Source organism: Copidosoma floridanum, unplaced genomic scaffold (assembly GCF_036245765.1).
Source record: "Copidosoma floridanum isolate Cflo_tuat_1 unplaced genomic scaffold, Cflo_Japanese_pri ptg000001l, whole genome shotgun sequence".
Classification (NCBI taxonomy): domain Eukaryota; kingdom Metazoa; phylum Arthropoda; class Insecta; order Hymenoptera; family Encyrtidae; genus Copidosoma; species Copidosoma floridanum.
The window spans coordinates 14,107,094-14,131,934 of NW_028321878.1; the positions used below are offsets into that span (position 1 = coordinate 14,107,094).

Sequence of the window (24,841 nt, forward strand, 5' to 3'; positions counted from 1 at the left end):
GAATTTCCTCGAGGTTTATGTGATCTGCAAATAGTCTGACATGAAATACCTCGAGATTTTTCTGGAAATCTTATGCACAAGTCAATTAGTTGAATGATCTGGAACTAACGTCATTGAAGAATCAAACCGATATTTATTCTCCCGCTCCTTCATATCATTAGAACAATTCGCCTTTATGTAACCCGCAAATGTTGAAGAGGTTCTTACAAATTTCAAGTTAACTAAGATTTTGATCAAGAAAGATTGTTGAGAGAAATACGTTTCACAGCTTTTGAAAAAGACAAGATGGGTAAGAAAAATGTATCATTTAAGAGAGCTTTTTTAGTTTTCTTAAAATAGTGGGTCAGATGCGCTTTTTATGACTATTTGTAATCCTTACTGGGACATACCAATTGAATCAATAAATTTTTTTTGTTTTACACTTGCTCGAGATGTATGTATTCAAGATGTGCAATAACGGGATGTCGCTAAAACTTCGCCATGTATGGAAGAGACAAAAAGCTTGTATTTGAAAATTTACCATGTAGTTCTTACCTATATGTGCTTTGACAAATGTGTTGACATGATTATTACTATCATTAATTTTTTTTTAGCTGCCAATTGTACATGCCCACCTATTGGGCCCAACACAATCGGCAAAATACAACTTTATCCCTAGACTGAATGTTTTCAAACTATACGTAAATCTGAAAACAGCATTGAATTTTATTCATTCCAAACCTCGCACAACCCACAACGTATACATCCATACTTACCCAAACGGCGTTCCGCTTCTGCGAAAAAAAAAAGCTTATTGTGCAGTGCAATACCACTCGAGCACCGACCCCAGAGTGCACCGCATTGTCTACGCAGTGCGAGTCTGCGCCTGAAAATAACCCAAAACTGAGAAAAGAAACAAAAGCGAGACCCCCTATATATGCGAAACAGGGAGTAAAAACTCGCAGAGGGTATACACACGGTGCGTGCAGACGCTTAAAAAACGCCTACGTTCATACCCAGCCATACGAGCCAAAGAGGGAGAGAGAGGGTGGACTCGGGGGACTGGACAAACAGACAGAGAGAGAGAGAGGGGGGGGGAGCGTCCAGCCCCATACAACATCACCCTCGGCCACCTCCGTCTCGTGACCCCCCGCACACCTATGTACATCCGAGAGAGCAGAGAATACACGGGTCACCCGCGCACCGCCTCGAGCCACCGACTGTCCACGTGCAGAGAGCTACCTACGTGTATTTCGTGGTCGTTGTTGTTGCGGGGGTGTCCCTTGAGTGTCGTTATTCACAACTACACAGTTCCAGCGTCTCCTCTCCCCCATGACGGCCACGGGCTTGTACTCTCTCGGGGGAGGGGGGGGGGCTCGGAGCTTTCATTATTCAGCGGGCTAAGCCCCACCTCCTTCGATATACACTTACACACCCGAGAAGTTGTATATATATGCAACACAGCCGAGGGCGCCGCGATTTTTCAGGATAAACTCGCCGGTTCATCCCTCCCCCTTTCACGCTGATGATTATGATGATGCTGCTGTTGATGCAGAGCTACACGTATATATATATATATATATATATATATATAAGTATACACATGCACCGTGTCACGTTCGAACGGGCTCGTTTCGCGAGAGGGCCGCTAATGAAAATGAGCTACACGTATATATATATATATATATAGGACCTGGGGCGCAGCCCCCCGTCCTTTGAACTTCCGGGGCATCTCTGCTGAATCTGTAATGCGTTCCTTGTGCTGTACGCGCGTTTTAGCGGCTGCATGGAGAGGTCTTTTCGCTTGCGCCCAAGCTTGGATTTTGTAACTCAGAGCGCGAGGGAGCAAGGTGCTGCGCAAAAGTTTTTAGACGCGCACCGAGTCTGTTTTTTTTTTTTTTTTTTTTTTCTCACAGACTCAGTGGCTCTTTCGGCTGCAGCTTTTGTGTACCGGAGGAGTTTGCTCATTTGGGTAATGACGGGCCAGCCGGGGTGCTTTGATGGAAGGCTTGTGTATGTGCGTTGCGTGAGGGATGGAGTTTTTGGGAATCGAGCTCTTTGGTTGCCTGTTTTAATCAGAGGGGCTCAAGTTTCCGAGATTTTTGTTGAGTTTTTTGCTGATGCAGGTGTTTTTGGGGAAAAACGGCACACTCGGGTGTAGTTTTTTGGTGATACGAAGATTATGATGGCAGCAATGTGAACTTGCGAATTGTTTATCGACGTCATTGATGAACAATATTGCTTGTGACACCTTTTTTTGTTCACAACCACCACATTTGGGGATTGCAGAGTGAAAAACATCAACAAATGATGAAAGTCATAGCCATCGACAGTATTATGAGATATTTTCTACTTGCTATTTGTTAAAATTTTTTTTTTTTTTTTTTCACTAAATTAGTTTCATGATCCGTACGTATGCCCAATTTGCTGTCCAAAAATTTCAAGACGTAGTACATCACTTATTTTGCTCGCGTATCTCTTCTCACATTGTATGCGCGAAAAAAAAAATATTCATAAAAATTTATTCTTACGACGAAATAAACCATCATATAACTTTCCACGAAAATAACCATAATCATTCTAGTCCCTGAAAAAAACATTCCACAAAGTAAGTTACGAGAGGATGAAAAAAAAACAACCCCTGTACACGGCCATCATCACCACCTCACTCTCGTTTAAAAAAAGAAAAGCTCACGAGAGCTTTTCCCGGAAAATCACCATCAGAGCGGGATATAAAAATCGAGCGCTCGCCGTTTATTAACGCTATTAAATCAATTCCTCGTGCACTTTGCAGCTCACCCAGAGAAGGTATATTGTATACCCGTGTACACTCTGCAGGCGCGGAAGCTACAATGCTATGGCAAGACAAAAAAAACACAGGACTAATTTTTTTTAAACGCTTTTTAACCTCATTACCCCACCGTGAGAGGGTTGGAGAGCGCAAGCGGCAACAGCGAGGACAAGAAGGAAGGTGGGGGGGGTCTAATACGTAATCATTGGGCGCGGGAGATAGGGGGGCAGGGGGTGAACTTGATTATTGTGCACTTAATTACAAGGAAAGCGCGCTCCTGCGCTGCGTGGTAATCGGATTAAGCCGCCCCCTGCCCCCCCCCTGACGTAGACGGGCTACATGGGAGTTTTGCCGGCGTCGTAGCTTGTGATGCAGCACGTGATTACTGCACCTGAGGCAAGAGCATTTCTACACTTGGTCGGGGCTGCTGCGCCTGTACAGCCTATGTATATAGCCCCTGTTACGAAGTTGAGGATCATCCGTGATGCTCGCGTATTTTATGCTCTCTGCTGCGTGTGTGCCAACGTATACGTGCACGCACGTCTGGGGCTTGGCAATTAACGTAATGACGAGTCCAGCGATGCGAAGGGAGTAAAAATTACTCAGTCGATGCAGTGCTCGTTTTATATGCGTGGTGGTACAACCACACGCGCTTATATGCCCGGTCCGACGCGCGTATTCAAGACGCACTGGCTGCTTTCTAGGGTGGAATGAAAATCCCTCTCGTCGTGTGTCTGGTCTGCAGTGCAGGGTCTGGTGAAATTGCGTTTGGGTCTTTGAAAGTATGAACGACTCGCGTACTCATTTTTTTTTCTGTACGTACAGCTTTGGAAGATAAGCGTGTCATTCGACGCACCGCACAGTCTGGGATGGGGAATGGGTATGTTATCTCGGGGTATGCTGATTTTGTTTAATGAGCGTGCACTTGTTCACTAGCGTTTTTGAGCTTATGTTACTTAGACTTGTAATGGAATTCATTTGTAAAGTGTGCATTAATTAGCTTCGCAACATGAATTTTGAGAATTAAAGTAGAATTATTTTGAGTATTTTTGAATAAAAGTATTTTTAATCATTTAATATATTGTGGCTGTTACGGATATGTCGAATAAGTGTATATTTCAATGGGTGAATCGTGTGAGATTCTTGTTTGCGATTATCTCTGTAAGACAATGACAAAAGAAATTGACAAAAACAGTTACTTTTTTGTGTTTTTTTTTAAATTTTGGTTTCTGTAGACACCAATGTATTAAAAAATGGCATGGTGCTAAGTTGCATGATTCGATAAAATAAAGACCAGAGTTGTAATACGATATAAATGAATTTTATCAGCTGCAGTTAAACTACAGTTGATGCAGCTCAGTACACAAGTACCCTACACCATCTTTTCATTTTGATTTTACATTTTCATTTATCTGTGTCTTTTCACAAGCTTATTTTCCTTGCAACTTTTACCGTATGTTTCACAATGTTTTACAAAACTTGGATTATCCTTACGAGACGAAGGGTAGCTGAAAAAAACGTTTTAATATTTTATAACTTCGATAAATTTTTTTTTCTAAATTAACTAATAAAAAATACGCAACACGATGTCGAGGATAATCATGTTTATTATCACAGCCTGATCATTGATTGTTGTCAGCATTGTCTTTGTTAAACTTAATCCTTGTAGCATCATCAATGAATCGTATTCCAAATTTTGCGATATTTTAGCTCATCAAGTCATTATACACCAAACACTACGCGTGGCTTCCTAAAAAAGCAAAAGGAGTACTCGAGTATAACAAACACTCTGATTCCCATTGTGTCGTATTGTATGCGAAAAAGTGAGCCGACGGAATAAAATTACTCGGTCCAAAAACAGAACGAAAGAAAATTGACATTAAAATGCGAGTGGATTATCATCCCGTGGCCCCGCCCTTCTTCTGCAACATAAATTTCATTCCCTCGCGAGTTCATTACAATTTCATCTCGTAAAAATACAGGCGCTCCGACCCTACCACCGACCGCCGCCCACAGTACCGAATAACTCACTTATAATGCATTCCTCTACATGCCGCGCCTCATTATTTATACGTCGGGCTTCTACTTGACCTGTTTTTTTTTTTTTTTTTTTTTTTTTTTTTTTTTTTTTTTTTCCCGAAAAAACACACCCAGCCAAGGAGTTAGACAGTTGCTGCAAGCACAGCGGTACAACCCATTACTTTGAAATCGATCGTATTTATATTTGAAAATGCCAAATTTTTGCCAACCCCAGTGCACAATGAACCTTTTATCATACAGCTTAGAAAAAAAAATGTCGTTTGCGAAAAACCAATCCAACCATTGGTCACAAAAACCACAAAGAGTTGTATCGATTTTTCGACGCGAGGCAAGCATCCCTGAAACAATAATTTACCTTTTGGGCCACAAATTCACTTTTACTTCCGACGTTATACGTGAAAAGCTTTGAAATACACACTCACACACAGCGCGAGGTAAGTAAGTAATGCCCGAGGGCTCGTAAGATAGTCAACAACACCGAGAGCGTTGGCTTTATATTTCTACCTCTCCCTCACCCCCCGGTGAGCAAATAAGAAAGCGCCGAGATAAATCCCTCGGTGAGAACCACGTACGTATACACACCCCCAACAAGCCCATTCCACGAATACACATAGACTCGAACAAACTACACCGGAGGCTGGCCGAGAGAACAACACTGTGTGGAGGGTCGTGGTGGCCGGGCGGGTTTATGCCTATTGATTTTTTTGGCCGGCCGGCCGGTCGACAACTCCCGCGCGCTCTCGGGAGCGCCACTTGTCCTCCGGCTCGCGTATTTCAGTGCAGCTCCCGGAGAATGGCCAGGAAAGCGTAAAATGCGTCACGGTCACCGGCTCCACGCAGCGGAAAGACAGATAGAGAGACACGCCAGGGATTAGTGTGAGGGTGGAGGGGTGGGGGGTTACTTGATACATGTACTTTCGAGCAGTACTCGCGTATACCATCAGGTTACCACAGCTAAACCCTCCCACCCGCTCTTGCACTGTTGCACGTATATCTGGCGGAGAGAGGATGTATCTATCGTGCTCGCGTGTAGATAAGCCGGGCCCGAGTGACCTTTGGCTCTGTGTCCAACAGTTGCGGTACAGCTCGGGGAATCCCGTGAATAAAAGACACTTGGACTCTACTCCACCGTTGAAGTGTATACGTTTCTCCCCCCTCCTGAGAAGATGCAGGTGTAACAATACACTTGCGTGCACACGGGCGAGAGGTCACTTATTCGTAAAGGCGTATTCGCTGAAACTTGCAACATTCACGGCCTAGTAATGATTATATTTGCCATCACTTGGGGATTTTTTACCATTAACATTTCACTATATTTTTCTAATCAGTACCCAATAGTCAACAATTTTTTTTTCAATGCAAATTAACGTGTACACCCATTTGAACAACATTAACAACAAACATTCCTGTAGCTGATGGAATATCGTAACAGTAGTTTGCACTGCTATCAAAGTAATTTTTATATATTACTTTTTTTTTCTCTTAGTACGCTACAGCTACACACTGTCGTAACTATATTCTACATACCGTTGTAACGGTATTCTACTACACACCATTTGATGGCGCTATCTACACCCCATCTCTTTTTACCATCTTGGCGCAATGGAGCTCTGCGTAAAAATTTAGAACCAGAGAAGGCTTTTTTTTTTATTCTTGCAGCCGCACGTGAACTGAAAATTAAGTTCTTTGCATGCGGAGAACGCGAACAGACTGACGCTTGACTTTTTTCAGCCGAGAGAGTCGAAAAAAAGAGGTTTTGGGAGCTGGGATGGGTTAGTAGGTCATTTTGGATGCTTCGATAGCAGCGTGATTTTGCCTCCTGGATGTCACAGAAAAATAAGGGACTTTTCTTTAAATTTCACACCCTCAAGTACTTGAACATGGATCACCGTTTTGCGAGATGTAATGTTGTTTACAATTTTTAATTTCCCGATCCTCATGATGACATCCGTAAGGATTTAAAATTCGAGTACTATGGTTTTGTTAAAGAACATTTTAACAGCTTCGTACGTGTGAGATGAGATTATTTCATAAGGTGTTGGGAATAACAAGGGATTTCTCCACGATGAAAATACAAAATCCTCTAAGATTGAAAAAAAAGTCCATGATTTGTACTAATGACGTTATTCACCATCCTCGTACTCCATTTCATGAGGTTTATAGTATAGTTCCTTTCAGCGAGGACACCGTGGTACCGTCGAGGTATGTCAATTAAACAACGCTCCTCCTTCCGATGACACCCCGATCGCCTGGATATTTCCTACCGGTATTACCGATCCACTCGACCAGACAGACCCGATGGGCTACTTCAATTTTCAAAAATAATGTCTCCAACGCGCATATATACATATTCGCGACTTCACGTACAAAGTCCTCTCGACGCGGACAAAACTCGATCCCACTAGAAACCTCGGCTCCCAATGGCGTCCGCTAAACAATGAAACGCAATCCGACTCGAAAACAACAATCGGCCACCTAATCGACAACCCAGCAAGCGCCAAATTCCTTTCCAGATACTTCCTTCGTTTCGCTCGCCATGAAAGCCGTAACCATCGGATCCAAAGCTCGGACCAGGACGCTTGTTGTGGTCGAGTGGCTTCGGGGGCTGGGAATTTGATGTAAGGCATTATCAGTGCGTTTCTCGTTAACGTCATTATCATTTTCTGTGGAGTCGGACGCGCCACTCCGACGATACGGACTAGCTCCAAGGCTTTGCCAGAGTTCCTCTTCTTCTCGTAACGCAAGGACTTGGAGCATCTATGTATACACTCATCAGGGGAGTCCTGCTTTTGTTAGGATGAATGCGTTCCTTGCCAGCGTGTGTGCACGTGCAGAACTACAATGTATTGGGTGGCGCTTCGATGGTGCAAGTGCGGACTCGAGGGTATATAATTGGTCCCCGTCGCCCTCACGAGTAAATGTCCTTAAAGTTGGGCAGACCCAAGTTTCGGGGATATACGTATGTGCCGTGGGGGCTTGAGATTAGATTACCCTGGCTCTCCGTGCTCCGAGGAACAGGCAAGATTTGCGCGAACTATAAGGCTGTACGAGGGACTTTCGTCGGTGTTTACCTTGTAAGTATTACAGAGTGTATTGTTGAGAGTATATTCAACTGTAATATGCAAAGTTTATTCAATAAATTTTTGGATGCATCTCTAGGGATTCAATTTTGCTCATTTAGTAAGTTTCAATCAAATTTAATATGCGTTTTGGACGAAAGAGTTTAAAAGAAAAAAAAAGAAAAGATTATACGTTTGAAATGATCAGCCCAAGGTTTTTGCCCAAGAAAACGATGCATCAAAAATTTTTTCGGTCTTTAGGTGAACAAAATTGAACGTCATGTAACGCCAATTTTTTGATACATCATTTATTATATGTCTTGGAAGTAAATGACGTTTAGAAAATATTGAGAAAACTCGTACTAAAAGTATACTCTCTAATACTTCTAAAAAAAAAAAAATTTACTACACTTTAGGTGTTGCTATCTATAAACGATAAGATTATATTGGCTCGTTGGACATGAGAGACACGATCCTTTCCCAAAACGTTTCCACTTTTAAAGACAACACTGCTGAATACTAGGGTGGGGTGAAACTTGGGGTCAAATCTTAAAACAATTCCAAAAATTCAAGCAGCCTCTCGATTCAGTGAAATTCTCATCTCTCCGAAAAAGAGAGAGAACAAAAAAAATTCTTCCTCAAAAATGTTTCCAAGGAAGGTAAAAGAGCCCACCCCCTCAGCCGTAAATCCTCCATGCCCCCTCGCGCCCCAACCCTTGCGTTCGAATTCCCCTCGCGCTTTCCTTCCACATTTTTCATCCAACGAAAAAGAGCCACTGCGCACAGTGAAAGCACTACGCACGAGCTCGTAAAATCCTCAAAACAGCGCCAGTGGTGGTGCAGAAGCCACGAAGGACGACAAATCGTAAAGTCTCGGATGTGCGTTGCTTCGGGGGGAAAATGGGCAAGGGTAGCTAGCCCACGCGGTGTTAAATTTCCGATCGTGAAACTGCCTGGGGGCGCGCGTCGTGTGTACACGTTACGACGTTTGTGTGCACAAGAGCAGCCTCGCGGGCCGTTCGGCGATTTTGGAAAATACAGGCGAGCCAGGGGTGCTACTTCAAGCTCCTTTACAGTATAAGCTGTTTGGAGGGACTCGGGCAAACATTCGCGATTTCGTTGAGAAGTTACCTTGTAAATTACGCCACTGCTGACCGGGTGCGCACACGTTGTCGGGGGTCCAAGTATTTTACGACTTGTGGGGATGGTTTTGGGCTGATACACTTGGCGCGTATCGAGTTTCGGGGCTTGATTTTGTTGCTTGGCGGAGCAATGCAAACTTTGAAAGTCACGCTTTTTTACTTTACAGCAAGTTAATAACTGGCTAAAATTTTAACGAAAAAAAAAAAAAAAAAAAAAAAGAGTTTACAAGTGATTTCAAAGGAAAGTAGAACTTGGTCACTTCATCTCAATTAAAATGGTATCATTAGCAACATTAGAAATCATAGATATAATTAACATCTATTAGTACGTATTTATTTATTCTTCAAACTAAGAGACTATTTTTTGAAGACAATCTGAGAAAAAACAGCACGGTAATCGGCATTCTCTGAAACAGTGAGAAGCTGCGGATGGGCAATTATGGCGTACCATTATTTCGTAAATTTTAGCCTTTTATTATTCCCATACTGTTTTCTCATTTTTTTTATTAAATTCGTTCCCCTCACCGGTAGAAGTGGTACGGCCATTTTTAATTCCGGTGAAACAGTTAACAATATTGTGAAATTTCGTGCTTCAACATCCAACCATTGTGCTTTGATACAAGCTCGCGCTATGATAAATATGTACTTAGTTAAAACAGTTTTCTCGAGTTTGCTTTTTTTTTTTTTAACCAGTTGGGTAAAGTAAACTTTTTTAATTATGCGTGCCAGGCCGTGGTGTGCACGGAATACTCGGGCGCACTCGCACACTGTACGCACGTACCGCTGTTGAGACTCATTTAATGAGAATTTCACCTTTAATTACACACCCCTTCATACATTGTACACTTACTTTATAAATATAGAATTAAAAAAAAAAAAAAAAAAAACAATTCCATCCAACAGTAAAGTTGATTTAAGTGCGTTTCTGCTTGAAATAGTAAAACTTATTTTTCCGACATGAATTAATAACTGTGTCACTAAAAGCATTCCGGTGTACCACTAAAATATCCAGTGTATGAGCCACAATGATACGAAAGATGGTACTGCGAGTTTAAAATATTTTGTTTACTTCTCTATTTTTAATCTTTATGAAAATACAGTATTTCTGCTATTTTATCAATTTTTATCCTCGCAACATTGGAGCAATACCTATTTACCATTTAAAAAGTCCCATCCCTTCATTCGAAGAAAAAACTTTTGTTATTCGATCGTAAATGCAAAACTACCGTCGTAATAGTAAGAAGAAGAGGAAAAAAAGGGGGAAGCAAGTGAACCCACCATCGAACTCGAATTCATACCTGCATACAATACACACACCGACCCGCGGTTGGATGGAAAAATCGATTCATTGAAAAAATAAAAGAAAGGAAAAAAACTCCGCTTGTCTCGAACGAAAAAATATACAAGGAGAGGAGGAAAAAATCACCGACTATGGTTAATTGAAAATGTTAATGGATACGTCGGATCGGTAGAAATGCGTTCGAAATTTGCTTCTTTTTTGCCGGATTTCCGTGTGGATCTGCGTACATATAGGGGCGGGTGGATGATACTTTGAGAATGACGCCCGAGTGGTGGTGACGGCACACAAAAGTTTGATATAACCCGCCGTTCGCATCCTAAAGTACGCGCGTAACCGAGTGTTGGTTGTATACACGGTTGCGCTTTATTTCTCGTAATTGCGTTGGAACTTTCGCTCCTGCGTCTCTTTCTCTCTCTCTCTTTGCAACAGCCACGCGCGTCGCTGTATACTTTGTTGTTGCGTTGTACGTATTGTTGCAAGACAGGGGGGCGCTTTCGTTTAAAGTTTTAATCGAAATGTACAATTGTTTTCAATTACTTTCGGAAATGTGGTGGGATTTTTCTCTCAAAAAAAAAAAAATAATAAATAAATAAATGAAAAATAAAGCAAACAATGCGCGATGCATCCCCCCATCAATACGAATGCGTCAAAGGCCAAAAGCACTCAAAGCTATGGGCTTGTGGAGTTTCAAATCATCATTTTGAAAGCTTTTGTCCCCCAAACGTACACGCGTCCATTACTATTATTATTTCTTTTTTTTTGTAAAGGTAATTTTCCAGGTGCTCGTCGAGCTTCGTTATTCCCAGTGCCGACAAAGTACGTGGCCGAACAAAGTTACGTCATTTTCTAAAATTAAAAACCATTTTACAGGAGGGTAACGTATAGAGGATGAAAAAAGAAGGAGGTCCCGATGCTCAGGGTAACTTTGTTAGGGGAGGAAAGTAGAGGAGGTGTGGAGTTCCCGGGCTTACGGGGTTAACGAGCTTTTACTTGGGTAACTTTTACTTTTTGAAAAATGCAAAATAAGCTTTAATTTTCACGAGAATTTTCATCGTTCGGGAGGATGTTCCGAGTAAATTATTCGTTCGGTCATCCCCGCCACTCTACCACTATGGAACACTAAACCCGAAACGAATATTCGATTTGTCGCAAAACTCTCTAGTCAACTTGTGCTGGACCGTGATTGACGATTGTATAAGTTACTGATCATAAAAATGTTAAACAATGAAGCTTCAAACCATCTGCTCATGATGAATCTTTTACACTACAGTGCAAATAATGTCCAATTTATTAAACGGAATGGCCACGTTATGCTCCGGTCACTAAAATCTATATGGTCGAGTTGTTTCCTGTTTGTCAAGTCGATGATTCATGACCCTTTCTCCTAAGCCAAGACGCGAAGTTCAATAACCCGTTACCAATATCGAATCTATTGTTGTGAATTCGTATATATCTACGCCTTTTCTCGTACTGAGAATTTTAAAGCCCAATGAACTCTGTGCCATACAGGCCGATGGCAAATCGCGTATCGCCTATAAATATAGCCCGTACCCGATTAACGAGCATAAGCTTGCAGCTGGAGGAAAAAAGTTACTTTCAAGAGCACACCATCAACGTACGTATAATTTATACACGTACGCGTCTTTGAGTCAAAGGCCCGGCACATCCCATTAGGCATCATCGTGAAAGCGCGAGCGAAATATGGCCGTGTAGCCTCGAGCATCGGTCTCTTAAAAAAAAAAAAAAAAAAAAAAAGGCTCGAAGATAGATGAAAGCAGCCCGAGATAAAACGTGTCTCAGCGCCGAAGTGGCGACATCGCCGCGTCGTCAGGTGGATACGCGGAGATTAATCAGAGAGAGGGAGGGGCCCCGGCAGCTTTTTAGGACAATGGTGGGTGCTTTTGTGCGGAGCCCTTGCTTTGTTTAATGGCTGATGAGATGTAAGAGACGCGCCGCACCCGCTGAACCCCTTGAATTCCGGGCCCCAGCTGGTGCGCGGGGAGAAAGAGCCTCGCGAGGAGCTTTAAGGCGCTCCCTACTTTCCTCCTCGTTTTTTTCATTCTTCGACCGTCCCGTACTTTTCTCTTTTCCACCGGAATTTTCATACTGGGGTGGGATGCGCTCAATGCATGCACATCTCGTCTGAGCCTTGCTTGGGCGTGTACACGCTGATCTGGGCAGAGCCAAGGCTTAGAGACCCCCGGTGTTCCTTCGTGCCTTTGGTACAGAGGTTTTTAGGTGCCGCCTTGAACTTTCGCTCACAAAGATTTTTACGAGGATTTGGCCAAATATTGCTCGGCGCAATTTTCATCACATCTCCAAAGGTGTCGATGTACACCGAGAGAAAAAACAACATGTATGATTACTGTGTTGGAGCGATAAACTCTCTGTTGCCCATCTGGAGACTTTTGGGTAAATTACGCATCTATTGTAAAAAGCGGTCTTCTTTCGGAATTTTTATAAAATTACCATTGACTAAAATGTAAAAACAGTATTTTTTTTTTTTTTTTTTCTTGTTCTCTTAGCACGTAAGTATACAAATATGCTGTCTACCTTAATTAAAATTGTATTGGAGCATCACGTCAAAAGTACGAAAACTCTGAAATTAAACGCGCTCGTGATTGTCGCTGTAACTTGTTGTTCTGAAATTTCCATCTACATTTCTCTCTATATATAAAATTTACTCTTCATTGACAACAGCAATGGAAAAGTGACCTGGCACAGTACGTGTGTATATATATATATATGTGTACTTCAAGAAACGCTCGATTTCAATTTCACGTCTGGATAAATGCTGCTCCTCCTCTCTCGACCGCTGATTTTTTCCCCCCCCCATCCCCTTTTTTCCCTTCTTCGTTCACCTCTCTCCTACTTTCTTCATATTTTTCTTTCGAGCAGTTGAACCAAATTCAGAGAACAAAAGTTGGATGGGTTATAGATTAGGTAATTATGAAACTTGACGTCATATAATTATGATCGAGCTAGTGATGATACTTGTGCACTTCTCTTAATCATACGTATCAAGCAGCTACTTTTTAGGACAAAACTTTTTCTTTTTATTTTTCATTACTGTCACGTTAAAAAAAAAAGGTGCTTTTACGTGCGTGCACCAAAATTGACATTCGATGAAACATATTTTCATAAATATAAGTACACGATTTTTGTAAAATATTGGAATTCGAGTGAATTTCATTAGAACGAGGCCGTAAGAGGGTTAGAAAGATAGACAGAGTTATTTTTGTATATCAGACAAGGTGATGTTTTTTTAAAACAGTGATACCTTCTATATGTAGTAAATCTGGTACACCAGCAAAAAGTCCATTAGGCAATCCATTATTTAATTGGGATAGTTAAAATTCATCCTCCATCTCGGATACGAAAAAAAACGGCAGCTCGTAAAGATGTTGGATTACTTTCGGGTCCAAGTGGAAATAATTGCCGCCGATTGGAAGCTTTTGCACAATAAGTATACGCTCACTGAGTCAAAAACACGCCCAACCGATTCTCGCAAAATCCCGTAAAAGTCAATTTCCCTTTTTTGTTCTGGCTCAGCTGCTCTCGGCTGCACCTCCACACCCTCCGACTTTATCCTCTCGGGTCATGTGACTTTGCACGCGATTCTAAATTCTTTGAAGAACATTCGTGCACGAACAAAGGCTGCAGGCGCAAAGTGCGAAGTAACGATTGAGTAGCATCAAAGGAAAAAGAGGCAAAATAAAGCCCAACTATTCCCAAGGAGAGAGAGAGAGAGAGAGAGAAATAAAGGTGCAAGAATGCAAGCACGAGACGACGACGTTATCGAACGCGCTCAGACGTACATAAAGGCGAAATTGCTCAAGGCATAAGCTGTTGCATTAGAGAGAATCCTGAATAATATAAAAGAGGGGCTGTCGTACAGCTAGCTTGGGTCCCCTTTTTCTTATTGAAATAGCTGAGACCTCCCTTGCCGAGGTATACGCGCGATACACTTTGTTTTCATTTTAAGACTACTTCACGAGTCGTATTTTTTTTTTTTTTTTTTTTTTTTTTTTTTTTTTTTTTTTTTTCCTCAATTGTTTTAACCAATAAAACTTTTTTGGATAAAACAAAACAGATGTATAATAGCACGTCTGTAATTGAATTTTGTACTCTCGTGCTCCGAGGCGCCAACATCGTTATGACGCTTGTAGCATCAATAGCGTAGCAGCACCACTCAGAACTTATCCACGTAAAGTGGATTAAGAGACGAGATAATGAAAAGGGCGACTAGACGTCCTCAAACGCGGAATACACGATTGAGACGGTAAAACTCAAGGGTGTGTACTTACTCTGCATGGGAACGATGGTGCGCAACGCGTACACGAGTACAGCAGGAGAGTCATTTCGCTGGGAGTTGCAAAGTATAGTTTAACACCCCCTTCTGCATTTCAGCGGGCGAGCCGGTGCAGTGCAACGTCACCCGCACCGTGTTCCGAAAGTTTAACAACAGTTTCTCCATATCTTCTCTCTGGTATTATAAAGCAAAACTCGTCCAACTTGCGCACATTAATACGGCATTTATATGTTTTGCGCCTGTAGCTTATAGTTTTTTTTCCGTCGTCCCTTGCCCCACTACCACCGAAATTTCCTTGATTAATTTTATGGTGCCATTGAATTTCATTCGAGCTAGTGTGCCACAGAATTACTTATGTTTTCGTTGGAATTCCGAATTTTTGTATCAGTAACAATTGATGCCAGCAATGTACTTGTTTGTTGCAAAAAAGCAACGTAAAATTTTTAATTTTTTAGTTGACATGTAAGTAGGAAGTGTAGGGATTTCATTTTCATCGGAAGTTTATTTCCACTTGGTCATAACTGCCCATTTTTTAATGTTTACGGTAGAAGTTTGAACAAATAAATTTTTTTTCGACTTCATATACTAATAATTATTTAATTAGGACACAATTGCATTTAAATATCGAAAATGAAAATTACCTTTCAAAAAGTTTTAAAAATGAAATGTCAGTATGAGTGTCGTATATTATTTTTTTTTCTAATTTTCTTTTAAAAATTAGTGAGATCCACACCACAATCTTACACGTTGTAACAAAATAATATTAATCAGAAGCTGCAGAAATAATTTGAGAAAACTTAAGCCTGGCAAAGGATTGTTGTGTTGATCTCATTACTTTTTTTAAGAAAAAAGTTTACAACACTTAAACTAACATCTCATTTTTAAAAAGGTAATTTTTATTAAGAATTTAATTTTTTTTGGTATAATTCAAACATCATAATTTACTATTTAAAAAAAATTTTTTAATTTTAATTATTTTTTAAAGTCTTATAAGTGTCCCTTCTTCTCGTATGTTCTGATTTGAAAAATTTGTATAACTTGCATTTCAGTTTTACAATTTTTGTAACGTCAGGTTGTTTGGACATCGTATTCTATTTATTTGTTATTTATTTATGTAATTCTTCTTTTATTTATTTAAAATGTATTTTTTAATAATTTAATTGTTTTTATTTTAATTAATGTCAACTACTACTGAAAATATTACTTGGGATATAAAGAACCAAGGACAGATGTGACTTTTAATTTGTGGTTTATGCTTTTTATTTTTGATAAAGCAATAAAAGAATTCAAACTTCTCGGCTCTAGAATCGATTTAACAAACATACGTTGATAACTCGATTTTCAGCCTCATTTGTTGTCAACATTTCAACTCTCACTTCTGTACATTGTTTGACGGAAAATTTCTCAATTTATAACATGGCACCGCAAAAAAGTACAACTCATCAGAGCAGCACTAAATACAACATACACCGTTTCAGAAATTGTGTCTCTAAGAGGTAATGTCTCACACTTTACTGTAAATATATGATTGAAAGCTCTCGTAAAAACAAATTTTAAAAAAGTGGGTCAAGATAGAACAATTTTTTGCTTAACGTTACAACTATAAAAATATTGTATTTTTTGTTGAATGGGTAATATTAGAGCATGACTTAGCCACAGACAAAAACATCTTGGAGACCCTCAAAAAACCATGCCTTGTACTCGGATCTCGTTGGAATGCTTGAACGAGACTGTCTTTGACACAACGCCTGTACAAAGTTTGTGATGATTCACGCCATCAGATGACTCTTTCGATAGTCTATTATCATATTTTGAAGTTCTGGCACAATCGTCATGAATTGATGGTTTAAACTCAAAGGAATGACGATAGGCTTGACGGAAGCTCGAGTTTTTCCAGGCGTAGATAAGCGGATTGATGCCGCAATTGCACATTGCTATCCAATCTGTCACTGAATTTACCATGACGCTGGGCTGGTACTGTAGATTTGATGTTGTTATAAGCATCAAAATAACGGTGGGCAACCAACAGAGTGTGAAACAGCCAAGAATTGTGAGGACGACCTAAAAAAAAATAAAAAAAAAAAAAAAAATAAGTAGAAGAAAAAAAGTTATTAACATCAGTTAAAGTGTTGAAAAATATCTTCAAATTTAAGGTTGGGTACAACAAAGCATACGCAGCGTGTAATATAGTCATGGCAAAGTACCTGGTTGCTCTTATTGTAGCTGGAACTATTTCTCTGGCCGGTCTCCTTTGACCTTATTTTCGACCTTTGCGTGTGCGCCCTCGCTTTCCTCCAGATTTTCCAGTAAAGAAAGAACATACTGATCCAGACTATCACGAAATTCGGTATCAAAATTATCTGCACGAAGTAACTGCAAAATCAAGTGGTTTTATTTAACTCCACCAAATGTGGACTACGGTGTACATGTATGTATTTTTTTGATACCTTGGAATGACGGTACTGAGTGAACATCCACTTTCCGCATCGTAATGATTCCAAAAAATGGGCACCACAGATATGAGGATAGCTGCACTCCAGTTGATGGCTATCATTACGAGTACTACCTTACGAGTCACATATGTTAGGTACTTGAACGGATAAACGATGGCAATGAATCGATCGATGGCTATTGCTGTTACGTTGTAAAGACTTGCTGTACAAGCGACACACAAAAAAACGTACCTGTTTGAATAAAGAAAAAAAATGAAATCTAATCCTTAAAAGTTGATTAATAGGACTTTAGAATTTTAGACGATTGGAAATTTCATTTTGGAGAATAATTTTTTAATATCATAACGGACAAAAAGCCAGATATCTATTAAACTTAATGTGTGGCATTGGCTTTTATTTTTGTCAGAGCAAAACATTGGGACAAGTGGTTATAAGCATAAATCTTCTGTCTTCGATGTAAAACAAATTTTGAAACTAGTATGAAGGTTGATCACAACGTGTATGAATATTCATCTAATATGTGTGTGCGTCATCAAGTTTTTTGATTTACTCAAGTAATTATTACCCGATTAGGCTCAAATTGTGTAGGTATTTTTGGATTTAATTTTAAAGCTGATGGTTTTTATTTGGACAGTTTTAGTATTTTTATGAGAGAAAATTTTTTTCAGTATTTTCACTTCAGCATTCTAAGAGGAAAAAAACATTTCTTTTGCGATAATTCCTTTTTCATACCTTATACATGTTCCCATAAAAAAAAAAATTGTTGTATACAACGTTAAAATACAATTTTTGTTCAGTAAGTTTTTCACTATGCAGCTGTCTCAATAAATCCCAAACAGTAAAAAACCTTTTAAAATAGTCAGAAAGTTGTTTTATAACATCTAAATTTTCTATATTACATTTGTGGACAAAAAGTGTCATAAAAAACTGATAGATCTTATTGAAATATACTTATTTATGTTTGGCATTTTCTTTTCCAGTATCGTCCTAACACAGTATGTTATGACGAAAATCGTTTCTGGGATACTCGTTTTATAGCATGTAATTTTTTTACTTTGCATTTAAGGACGAATGATTAATATAAAACTTATTTGGATGTGATATTAAACTATAAGAATGATCTCAAAATCAAACCGTAAAGTTGAAATTATACTTTTTGCTTAAAATTATTTTTAATTTCTATTGGAGTACTTTTTAACAGAAACTTTAAATGACAAAGGAATTTTCTAATTTTTATCATTGTACTATGGCTAAATTGTGAGCACGAGAGAATAGTTTCATGTATGCAGATTTTGTATTACAGTAATCTGCTGTAACTTGAAAATAAAGTGTCATAATTTAGGACTGAGAATTTTGACGTTTTGACACAAGAAATCCTAACTTTAATTAACATCAATGACTTGATCTGAAAGTGAAAAAGATGTTTGATAAGATTTTTTCAGTCCAAAGATTTCCCTTTTCGATTTCACGCTTCTTTAATCGAAAGTTTTAATACGTTATTTTTATGTTACTCACCTAAATATGCATGCAATCTTGGTATTGAGGTCTTCGTGAATATGTAAAATTAAATCGTAGAGGGTCGCGTGGCCAATAAATAGGTCCGAAATAGCGAGGCTCAGTATCAGGTAGTTGGAGTTGATTCTCAACAACTGACGGCTCAGTATCACGGCTAGGACAGTCCCTAGGTTGCCGATTACTATTATCACAAACAACACCACGTAGCCTAGTACCAAATACATGATGCAGCTCCTACTTGAAAAACTATGGTAGTAAAAGTAACTACCGAAAAACGCTGCAGATTATTTATGTCACGTGGAGATGACACATTTTCTACCTTTGACGATGTGTAATAACGAGTAATACACTTAATTTTAATTCAAGCATTAAATTGTGAAAAACATGCGTCTATGAGCTACGCAAAATTTTTAATACATTTGCAGGTTTTACTTGTGAAAAATCATATTATTTATGTCTAATTTATATGAGTGCCCTCTGTTCAAACCTTGTTATCTAAATTTTAAGTTGTGCATGGATGCGAAATATTGTATACTTAGACGTGAGCCCCGAAAGCTTGTGAAAGTAACTGCAGTTACATGCTATGCTATGTTTACGAGCACTAAAGTGCGATAATAGGGATGATTCATTGACTTGATGGAGTTTTCTGTTATGCATTGTTTGTCAATGTTGGATGATAAGGTCTCGACACATTTGTATGATACATTAGCTTACTAGCTTTACAACTTTCTTAATTATCTTTTTTTATCTTCTTTTTATTTTTAAAACGACTGTTAAAAAAAAGGATAGCAGATTTATGAGAAAGACAAAATGTACTTTAAAAGGTGAATTTGCATGTAATACTAAAAAGTGAAAAATTGTTTTAAAAAAAAAAAAAAAAAAAATTTATGAAAAGAAAAAATAAAAATGTATCAGCAACATTTTACTGTAGGTAAGAAGCTCTAAATTTTTAGTCTGCCTCTAATTCTCAATTAAAATTACGCAATATACATTTTTCCAGAAATTGTGTCTATAAGCAGTCATATTTTAAACTACATCTTATACTTCTAAAACAACGATTCTCCATGAAAATACACTGAAAATTTGTAACACGATTAAGACGTTTGGCATTTCCAAAAAAAACTGCTCGAAAGTAAGTTAAAGTACCCTCCTAGTTAAAGTAAGATAAAAGTAATCCTCATGTTTAGTTCATATTTTCAACTTGATTTTGTAATAACAGAGATTAAACTATTTTTCTCGAAACAGATGAATTAAGAACGTCACTTTTCCCGAAAAAAAAAAAACTATGAGCTACTTAAAAAACCGAATCTTGAATGGCTATGTCGTTATGAAGTTTGACCGAGATTGTCTGTAACACTACGTCGGTACACAGTTTGTGATTATTATTGTCCCTGGAAGATCTGAATGATGGTCCATCATTATCATTTCTAAAAGTCTTCGAACAATCTATACGATTCCGTGGCTTGGACCTAAACGAATGATGATAGGCTTGACGGAAGCTCGAGTTTTTCCAGGCGTAGATAAGCGGATTGATGCCGCAATTGCACATTGCTATCCAATCTGTCACTGAATTTACCATGACGCTGGGCTGGTACTGTAGATTTGATATTGTTATAATCATCAAAATTATGGTAGGCAGCCAGCAGAGTGTGAAACAGCCAAGAATTGTGAGGACGACCTAGAAAAAAAAAAAAATAAAAAAAATAAGTAGAAGAAAAAAGTTATTAACATCAGTTAAAGTGTTGAAAAATATCTTCAAATTTAAGGTTGGGTATAACGAAGCATACGCAGCGTGTAATATAGTCATGGGAAAGTACCTGGTTGCTCTTATTGTAGCTGGAACTATTTCTCTGGCCGGTCTCCTTTGACCTTATTTTCGACCTTTGCGTGTGCGCCCTCGCTTTCCTCCAGATTTTCCAGTAAAGAAAGAACATACTGACCCAGACTATCACGAAATTCGGTATCAAAATGATCTGCACGAAGTAACTGCAAAATCAAGTGGTTTTATTTAACTTCACTAAATGTGGACTACGGTGTACATGTATACATTTTTTTGATACCTGGGAATGACGGTACTGAGTGAACATCCACTTTCCGCATCGTAATGATTCCAAAAAATGGGCACCACAGATATGAGGATAGCTGCACTCCAGTTGATGGCTATCATCACGAGTACTACCTTACGAGTCACATATGTTAGGTACTTGAACGGATAAACGATGGCAATGAATCGATCGATGGCTATTGCTGTTACGTTGTAAAGACTTGCTGTACAAGCGACACACAAAAAAACGTACCTGTTTGGATAAAGAAAAAAAAAGGAATCAAATCCTTAGATAATCAAAAGGTTTGTATCTTTAAACAATCTTATACATTATCAAGAGAACTTTTCATGCTTGGGCTACGATTGGAAATTTAATTTTGAGAAATTTTTGTTTATATCAAAATATAAAAAAGCCAGATGAATACCTTAGACTAATACTTTTTGATTCCAAAAATACATCAAAATACATCGATTAAACTTCTAAAGCCTCAATGTCCACAGTTCTCATTCATATTCTAGTTCTTACCATATGAAACTGATGTGACACTCTGAATATTGAAACTGTTTTTTGCCTGGAAACTCTATTTCAAAGTATACGGTTCTAAAGTCAAGCGTTAAAGTCATAGTCTATGTCCGACTCAATTTTTATCTTTTAATTTTTTGTTTTAACAAAAACCTACAGCTAATTATCCTACATAGTAATTAAATATAGCTTTCTAAGTGTATAAATACCTTTCATTTTAGAGGTAACTACACTAAAATATACATACACGTATGTATAAAAATATAGCTTTCACTATGTGACCGTAGTAGTAGATAAGTTCACTAGTTTTCATGTAAAATTTTCTGAGAGAAATAATAAAATAAAGTTGTATAGTTGTATTTAAATTAAATAACTGATTCAGCACCTATTGTACATTATTTTTTTTAAGCTTAATTACAAAAAAAAAAAATGTCGAGACTAACTTTGATTAAACATTAATTGTTTGTAACCTTCATGTAGATGTAATTCCATAAACTATTATATTTTCTGAACACAGAGTGAAAGTCCAAGACTGAAAATTGTATCGTTTCGATATAACGAAACCTAAGATTAATCCATAACAATAACCTGCAGCTGAAAAGTCCTCTAATTTTGATCAGATATGTTCAGTTTGAATATTTTATTTTCTTCGAAAAATAGTGCATTATCTTAACGTTACTCACCTAAATATACATGTGGTATGGTTATTGAGGTCTTCGTGGATGTATAAAATTAAATCGTAGAGGGTCGCGTGGCCAACAAACAGGTCCGAAATAGCGAGGCTCAGTATCAGGTAGTTGGAGTTGATTTTCAACAACTGACGGCTCAGTATCACGGCTAGGACAGTCCCTAGGTTGCCGATTACTATTATCACAAACAACACCACGTAGGCCAGCACCCAGTATATACCCTCACTGTTTGACAAATAAAGATAACAAAGGTAACTATCAAAAAACAATGCAGATTTTTATATTACGTGGAAAAAATATACTCATCACTAATTTGATAGGCATATAAATTTTGAAAAACATGCCACGTCTTTTACCCGTGCGAGCGTTTTATAATTATTGTAAACATTGAAATATTTTTCACATATTTATGGATTTTATTTATGAAAAAATTGTAATATACTTGTGTCTTATTTTGAAGAATATAATTTGTTTGAACCTTAAGTACGTACACAAACGTATTGTTGTACATGGCTATGGAATACTATATACTTAGACGTGAGCCCCGAAAGCTTGTGAAAGTAATTGCAGTTACGTGCTATGCTATGTTCACGAGCACTGAAGTGCGATAATAGGGATGATTCATTGACTTGATGGAGTTTTCTGTTATGCATTGTTTGTCTATGTTGGATGATAAGGTCTCGACACATTTGTATTATGGATTAATTTATCAGGTTTAAAGTTTTCTGAATGATTTTTTTATTTTTAAAATGATATTGAAAAAAAAGAAAAGTAGATCCTTGGAAATGATCAAGTTGCAACGATTGAAAAGCTATGGGCATGGTTAGTGAGAAAGCTCAGCTCATAGAGGGCACTAGGGAGAAAAGACTTCAGCCAATGAGAGTTTACCGGAGAAAGTATATCTATAATGTGCTGCTACTTCATATGTATTTTTTTTTTTGGAGAACTCTAATTGGCTAGAGTTCCCATAAGTCGTTAGCTAGTGAAAGATAAGAGTACAATCCAATTTTTTCATCAAATATTAAAACATCGTAACCACTTACTTTGAATTTGAATACAAAAGTTAAAAAAAGAATAAGTTTCATCCACTCAAAATCTCTGCCTATTATATTTAATACAGTTTAAATTATTATAAATATAAAAATTTTGAACTTAATGTTCAATGGTTGTAAATAAAAAAAAAGCATTAAAAACATGAAAGTGCGATGACTCAGTGGACTATAGAAACGCGTAAGTAGGCAGTTACAAATAATTTTATTTATTTTGTAGTTAACGAGAGCTTACGGAATTTATAATTCCAGCCAATGAGAAATGGTTCATTAAAGTAATCATTAGTACCTACTGTATGAAATGAGACTCGAGTGAAAAAAAGAGTAATTAACGATTCTGAACGTGGCATGAAATTTTAATCCGAAACAATTTCAGTATATAATCAAACAGGCAAAAAAAAGAGTGGAAAATCCGCCTGAAATTTCAATAAAATAAGAGTTACGAATATTCGTCTAATTTTATGGGCGCAAATTTCATTAATCATTTACTTCTTAATATATATAAATGTACACACACACACGTTTTTATAATTAAAATAAGTAATTAAATAAATAAGTAATCTCTTACACAAGTTGAAAAAGAAAAGTGTGAGGTATACGTTATACGCAAGGAATGCTAACTACTCGTTAGCGCGGGAGTACACTTACACGTTATATCATTATTCCTTTTGCAATCGTATCGGCGTTCATATGAGTTTCTCTGGGGCAATAAGCCATCGATCTGTAAAGATTTTCCGTACTTTTGATCGCACATACTTTTTGAAGCTCTGCAGTTTCGCTTTGACGCACTTAACACCATTACGAAGTAGATCGCATATAAAATAATGTGTGTATGTCGTTAGTTAAAAGGTACAAGGATACATAAAAGGACGTGTGGATCTCACTTCTGTATTTATTCTACGTAACTGGTAAATACTTGACATGTTTGAGAGGAGATGAGAACTATTTAAAAATTTTTTTTTTCGCAGTTTCGTTATCAATCTCTACCTAAGGTGTTTTTTGTTTTTCAACATGATTACTTTTCTTGTCCATGTATTTTTCAATTAATAGAACGAAGTGCGTGGTAATTTTAACGATATTTTTTTCTTTCTTTTCAATAAATCTTCCTTCAGTCAAGCTTTTTTGAGTTGAAAAATGCAATCAATATCGATTTTTGGAGGCAGGATTAAGTAATGTGATACGATGCATTGATTCAAGTAGTTAAGCCAGAGTTTGGTCAGACATCGACTTCTCCTGGAAGTGTTTTTGTTGAGCGTTTACGAAAATTAATATTACAAACGAGAGATCTCGTATTGATTTTATTTCATGATAAATATCATTTTAGGTTTAGAATATTCTTTAAGTTAAAAAAAAAAATTTCTTTAGCCATTGAATTTACAAACAGCCAAATACAATTTAGCAACTAAAATGGCTTGATTCCAGGAACCGTTACTGTTTAAGTAAATATATTTGTTAAGTAAATATTAAATAACGAAGTTTGGTCTCTAATGATAAAAAAAGGACTAGCTAAATATTTATAAACAATAAGTGTAAGTTTACCAGGAATAAAATAAATAAAGGAGTTAGTTTAACAGTCAGATAGAAATGCTTTTTTTATATTTTTTCCGTTAAGAAGTTAGGCGTCTGTATCCCCATAAACGATTAGTCACTTTATTTACATTTAATAATTGTTTATTGATTTTATATGTATATTGTATGCCACGTAGGTATTACAATTATTGTAAACTATGCATTTTTACATCATTAACTGGATTAAAAAAAATTATATATTACCACTTTGGAACTGAAATAAACATGTTTGACTGAAAACTCAGCATAGCTACAGTTATTAGGATTTGGAAGGAGATTTAGCATTAATATACTGAGAAAGCACATGAAACTTTTGAAGAAAAGCTAGATTTTAATATTACCAATACAAACAATAATTAAGCAGTACCTACATACC

At 37.8% G+C, this 24,841-nt stretch overlaps 3 protein-coding genes across 3 annotated transcripts in view; 1 reads left to right on the top strand and 2 right to left on the bottom strand.

The window, feature by feature from the left end:
• LOC106640587 (protein turtle) overlaps nt 1–24,841 on the top strand; it is a 285,202-nt gene that overhangs the window by 78,576 nt on the left and 181,785 nt on the right. The gene's annotated exons all lie outside the window — the stretch shown is intronic.
• Nucleotides 15,873–19,339, bottom strand: LOC111644091 (histamine H2 receptor-like). The gene is made up of 4 exons (XM_089589447.1): nt 18,592–19,339; nt 17,071–17,307; nt 16,828–16,996; nt 15,873–16,684 (listed from the first exon to the last, which is right to left on the bottom strand). The coding sequence occupies exons 1-4, from the start codon at nt 18,813–18,815 to the stop codon at nt 16,304–16,306; spliced, it is 1,011 nt and encodes a 336-aa protein (XP_089445573.1). The 5' UTR covers nt 18,816–19,339; the 3' UTR covers nt 15,873–16,303.
• Nucleotides 19,451–22,425, bottom strand: LOC149376049 (adenosine receptor A3-like). Its single transcript, XM_089589439.1, has 5 exons — nt 22,339–22,425; nt 21,842–22,072; nt 20,652–20,888; nt 20,409–20,577; nt 19,451–20,269 (listed from the first exon to the last, which is right to left on the bottom strand). The coding sequence occupies exons 1-5, from the start codon at nt 22,356–22,358 to the stop codon at nt 19,886–19,888; spliced, it is 1,041 nt and encodes a 346-aa protein (XP_089445565.1). The 5' UTR covers nt 22,359–22,425; the 3' UTR covers nt 19,451–19,885.